Source organism: Prunus mume, linkage group LG4, assembly GCF_029339155.1.
Source record: "Prunus mume cultivar Tortuosa linkage group LG4, ASM2933915v1, whole genome shotgun sequence".
NCBI classification, from domain to species: domain Eukaryota; kingdom Viridiplantae; phylum Streptophyta; class Magnoliopsida; order Rosales; family Rosaceae; genus Prunus; species Prunus mume.
The window spans coordinates 8,129,400-8,135,399 of NC_142701.1; the positions used below are offsets into that span (position 1 = coordinate 8,129,400).

The 6,000-nt window shown below is 36.4% G+C and overlaps 1 protein-coding gene across 2 annotated transcripts; it reads right to left on the reverse strand.

Annotated features, from left to right (window-relative positions):
- Positions 1 to 1,124: 1,124 nt before the first annotated feature.
- On the reverse strand, positions 1,125 to 5,416 carry LOC103328234 (nuclear protein). Of its 2 annotated transcripts, none has more exons than XM_008230630.2 (5): positions 4,920 to 5,416; positions 3,276 to 3,493; positions 2,901 to 3,029; positions 1,713 to 1,844; positions 1,125 to 1,606 (listed from the first exon to the last, which is right to left on the reverse strand). In XM_008230630.2, exons 1-5 carry the CDS (start codon positions 5,251 to 5,253, stop codon positions 1,493 to 1,495), a joined length of 927 nt encoding a protein of 308 aa, XP_008228852.1. In that variant the 5' UTR covers positions 5,254 to 5,416; the 3' UTR covers positions 1,125 to 1,492. The 2 variants fall into 2 exon arrangements, with proteins under 2 accessions (XP_008228852.1, XP_008228853.1); XM_008230631.3 differs by having other exon boundaries at positions 3,276 to 3,476; positions 4,920 to 5,106.
- Between the last annotated feature and the right edge of the window lie 584 nt (positions 5,417 to 6,000).

A 6,000-nucleotide genomic window follows, 5' to 3' on the forward strand; every position in this document is an offset into this window, starting at 1 on the left:
TCTGGCTTTCAGCATGTTGTGAGGAAACCAAATCCCGGAAGAAAACGGATTCAAAACCGCCGTGGTGGATACATCACTTATCTGTATTGTTATTCTCTCTTTTTCACTTTTCTTTTGTTGTCGGTCTGAATTATTTTTAGGTTTATTATTTCGTTTCCTAGCGCAACTAGGAACAGCAAGCTCATATCATATGTACAAAAAGGTAACGAAATGGGGGGAGAAAAGCGTGTTTCCTTGTTTTTTCGGGAATGCAAGTTGTCGAAGCACTACATCCAGCCTCACAAGTTACATGTGTCCGGGAGTAAATTATTTTCATGAAGCTGGTTTTAGTATCAATGAAGGAAAAAGAATATTAATTCAAAATTTTAAAATATTTTTTGTCCAAATAAAGAAGAAAAATATTGATGGCTACTTTTGAGTTTATTGACATTGTATGCGGCTGTATGACTGGATTGGCGCTATGATCCAATTCTATTTTTCGACATTCTTTTACGAAAAACTACAGATTTTCATATGGTTAGCATTTGTGTAGATTTTTTGGGAGTCATGGTACTAAATGAACAATTATAAGGTGTCACGGTTTTGACATTACTTAAAAGGAGATATTTAGTGTTACGGTCACACTGCAATGTGGTGATATTAATTCACAAGTTAATATAGGCGAATGACATGGTTCATATGTTATGGACCTAAATAATAGCATTAACAAATAAATATACGTGTTGATAACACCACTTGTTGATGTGACTATCACACTGAAAAATTCAAGCTATAGCTATGGATATATGTTTTTAAAAAAATTTATTTAAAACTCTTAAAAAATATCATTTCTATTTAATGAATTTTCGATTTAAACTATTTTTAATCCATGTGGCAATGTTATATTGAATATACGGGCTCAACATACACACCAAATCAGCAAATTAACAAAATTATTGACGGAAGCTCACAGCAAAGACTACTTGTAAGCACAGAAACATAAAGGACACAACTTGATAATTTCGTGAACATCAAGGACATTTTGAGATAAAAAGCATTTAGGATATTACAATATCTAACTTCTCTTTAGTCAACAGGTCTAGCCAAGCGAAAAAGGAGAAACTTATAGCTTGGAAACTTGTAGCTCGGTCAAATTTGATGTTATCAATGACATACACAATTTTTATTTATCAGGAAAATCTCTTCTAAATATCTGCATCCACAACTATTTTAATGGACGAGCCATACGATTAACAATATTCACAACACTTCTCCTTATAATCGAACATAAGGTGGCTCATCTGTGGTTTTTCAAAAGGCAAGCAATGTTTCTTTGTGAAGTAAGAGGCAACCACTTTTAAGAAAGCACAAGACAGATCTTAAAACAATTCAATTTGTAGTTCTGCGAGTAGCTCAACAATGGTACAGAAACAAGATACCTTCCCTAGTTGCATTAGCTAATTGTTGATATACGTTGGAGATCCAAACGATTGATAAGCTGAAGTCTGTTTTTCTAGACAACTTTTAACTCTTTGAGCCATGCTGTATGTAGGGGGCAGGGATCAGGCTTTCCCGCTGCAATTGCCTTCTCAGATAGAGAGTAAAACCAACCATTTCTCCATTTAAACTGCAAGCACAAGGCAATCTCCAAAGTGAGAAACAAATTAAACTCAATGAGTCATATACATATTTGCTTAGTAAACTTAAAATTTATAATTCCATGCATCTCTAACCTCTTTAACTGCAGTTGGAAAGTGAGCAACAGCACGTGAGTATGCACATAATCGATCCTCCATGGCTTCTTCAAATACCAACCCTTTCTCTGCTGCTGCTGCAGAAGCAAGCTCTGCGATGAGGCTAGACACCTAAAAGAATATTGATCAAGTTTTTATCAGTTCCCTTTCTCAACACATAAACAATATGAGCTCAAAGTTTCCTGCATAACAACAAGAACTTTGGCTGGATTTCATTCTGTACTAACCTAAAAGTCGTTTCATGTCACCATATTTTATATGTCAAACATTTCTTTGTCATTGAAATAAAAGATGTCTGCTGTTATCATTGAGAATAGAGTTTTCACAGCCAACTGAAATTATATGGAGTGGTTTAGCTGGATGAAAATCAAAGAAAAACCTGATAGCACCACAAACCCTGACAAAATTTACTTTTCACCCAACCCCAGCCCACCCAGGCTGGTTCATCTCCTTAAAAAGAAATGGAATAATGACACCAACCCAACATAATTTCCCAATAATGCTACTAGGCCTGGCCCATAACTAGTAACTATCAGCATTCTGTAACAAACACATGTTAATGGAAAATGAAAAACCCCTTGAGGCATGTTAAAAGAGTCACAAGACCAATGAGAACATACATGCAAATGAGATTATTGTTGAAAATCACTTGACAAAGCAACAAAACCTCTATGTTATGTTAACTAGGAAGCCATGCGTGATGATGAAGGAAATGTACACAAAAGAAAGCAACCTTAAAATTGGTATTGTAGCACGTCAACTATATGAAACCAGTTAATAGTGAAATAAAACACAACAAATTATTAATTATTTAATGACTCTGAAAATTAATCGATTGCACTATATTATCTCATCAGATTCCAGTCGTGCAATATAATTTCATCTCTCTCTTCATAATCCAGTCATGTAGTTCCATTTTGTTAGCTAATGCCTTACATAGTAGAATTACAATAGCCAAAAAGGTAATAACTACTATTTAAAAGTAAGTTTAGGAAATAAGAAGGCATGAATAAGAGGAAACATCCTTTTATTCATGGCATCTCCCAATCCGCAATTTAATTAAATAGAAATTGTTTGGACACAGATCTTATTTCACATCATCATGCCAAAGGCAGACATTTTCTTTTCTTTTCTTGCACCTTAAGTTATCAAGTAAAGATAGGTTACCTCAGAGCGGTATTCTTTCTCTACACCACCTACAGTTGTTCCCGGATGACGAGCTCCAACAAGCATGAATGCTGAAATCCAGATCAACTTCTCTAACATCTGCTTCTGAAATGCTTCCTTGTTGAGAACCTGCTTCATATTTTCATTCATTTATATTTAAGTTTATCCCAAAACTGAAGGTACAAACTTAACAAACCCATACCCTTCAAACCCCCACCACCAAGAGAATGCTCAACAACTCCTTCCCCCTCCAAATCCCACAGAAGGAAAAAGAAAAAACGCAATTTTTCAATATTTCCTTTTACTAAAGAATAATGCTACACAAAGATCGATAATAAAATAGTGTAAAATGTTATGAAGATATTATTCTATTACCTTGCAAGTAAGGCCTCCAGCCTGTAATCTTTCAGCTACTACAGATGCCCACTTCCCATATGATGCTGTCAGTCCTTCAGGATTGGTATCTGTCTTTCCATCAACAGGAGGTTCTCCAAGCTTGGAGACAGCAAAATATGCTAGCACTTGATCCGCATCACCAAGACCTTTACTTTCAAACCACGGTTCCAGCATTCCGTTCTGGAAAAAAACCAAATCTGCTAGATTGTCAAGTCCATTGGGTCACATCCATACCTCTGCCAGAATCCAAAACAGGGCTTGCAAATGAAGGGAAGTAAAAAATCCAGACCAAATCATTCTCAGAAGACGTGTACTCTGACTTCTTTTTTTTTTTTTTTTGGGAAGCAATGAAAGTTGAAAACAAGGAAAGGAGAGCAAGTTATGAAGGCTTGAACATGTATTTCAACAACTTAACGTGAACAGCTAAAAATTTCATTATAGGTAGGTCAACCTGATATCAGCCTACAATCTATAAACAACTAAGTTAACGGAAGTGCTACAAACAAAAACTAGGGAAATTCGGTCACAAACTCCAAACCCTTTTATCAATTTTACAATCTTCGAAAACTAGCAAGTAAATGCAGCAAATCATTGAAAGACAATGGACCAATTCACGAAAGACGGAAGAAGTCACAGGACAAATGATCAGTTTCACTACATTTGATATGTTTTTGTCAATAACAAGTCAAACTATACAACTATGATAGACATAACAGCCGCCTTCAAAATCTAGTCTTCTAATTTGGACCCACATGATTTCCAGCTTAATATATAATAAGTAACAGTTATAAGGTCTATTTTCTAGATACATCACTCAGAATATGAGTTTGTACCAAGAATTCCAAGGGAAACACAATTTAAGCACCCTATCCATTAACCAACAGTGCAATTCAACATTGAAATGCCACCACATGTCATGTCTATAAATACTTGAGCCAGTTTGCTTCAGAGCCAAGGCTGCCTATCTGATAGTTATACACTAGCAATAAGCTAGGGTAACAGGGGATGGTGATGCTAAGCTCAGTATTGTGGTTAAATATTAAGTACATTCGGAAAAACTAAACACATGAAAAGACAAATCTTAGTATTCCGTTAGCATCATGCTTCGTGCTTTATGCTTCTATTAAGTCACCCCAGATGCAGTAGGTTTTCCAGCATAAAAGTTATCTGATCTAATGATCGAGGTAACTTCAGAACTGTACCTTAGACAGGGTTTAAAGCCAAAAGGACTCATGCACCAAGAACAAGGATAATAATTTCACAAGGGTATGCATAAACATTAGTTAACATTATGACAAAAGTTAACCAAATTATTCTAACAGCCCATTGAATAAAACAAGGTTATTGGCATTCAATCAAAACTCCCAAAGTCAACTTCCAAATTCAAAGAAAATTCCCAACAAAAGAAAACATGACCATAAGCATCAACTTTTCTCTAGCATTACAGAAGAACACACGCCCAATTATTATCCAAATCCTATATACAAAATTGAATCACAAAACCACCTAAATTTCACTTCAAACAACTCTCAACAATCAATCCGAACTACTCCGTAAAAACTTGCTAACTACCATTCCTTATTCTCAGATTAAAAATAAATAAATGGAATCAGATGGCAATACCGTTCCATCTAGGCCTTGGAGTGGCCTCAAGAACAGCGTCAAGATCATCATTCCTAGTGCAAACCAAGATTGGACCTTTGAAATCAAGAGGCACAGGGTCTCCTCTTTTCACCAGCAAGTCATCACCATTGCCCATGTCCTCTAAGGCTCTGCCAACCCTTCCACCACCGACTATCACTGCAGGTACCACCTTGGTTTTGGTGGTAGAAGCCATGGCAATGGCTGTGGAGGCCCTCGCTTTGATTCTTAGGGTGAGTGTTGAAGTGAATGAAATGGGTTTTCTAGTGAGGTGGAAGAGAGTGGAGCTAGAGAGTGTGAGTGTGTTGTTGGCCATGGGTGAAAGTGTTAGAGAGGATAGTAGTCAGCGGGGACATGATGCTTCTTTGGATTTTGAAGTGGGTTTGTTTCTTGTCTCTCTCACGGGTGGGAGTGGGGAGAAGAAAGAGATCAGCCACTCGTTTTCGGCAGTGGCCTATCGGTCTATCCAAATTGTCGAGAAAGACAATTTTAGAAACGTAGCTTATTTAGTATCATTTGGCTGGCGCGGGACCGAAATGAGTAGCCTGGGATACGATGGGCTAAAGTTAGGCCCGGTTTAATGGTTATGTTTACTCGGTCCGACCTGGTCGGAGGGTGTATTCAATCCATAATTATAAAGACTTTTTTCAAGTGCGTGACTTTCATAGAGGTGATAAAAGTTACTAATAAATTGGCAAGACTCTTGCTCTTAACAATTAACCTTAAAAGTATGGAAAAGTCATTCATTTAATAAACTTTTTAAAAGTCATTAACTTTTTGGATACCATCAAACTTTTAAAGACACACTTAAAAATCACTAGACTTCTATAAATTCTTTAAAAATCTAAATTGAATACCTCTAGATTTTTAAACTCTATAAAAGTCATTAACAGTTTGAATTGGATACACCCCCCTTGGGTAGGGCTTGGGTTTAGGATTTGAAACCTCAGGCCCACCCACGACCCGCTAGACTAGGCCCGCCCATTTGCTTTGTGGTTTTTTTTTTTTTTTTTTGCCTTATATTACCTTATTTCTGTTCTAAACATTTAAATGTCTTGTTTTT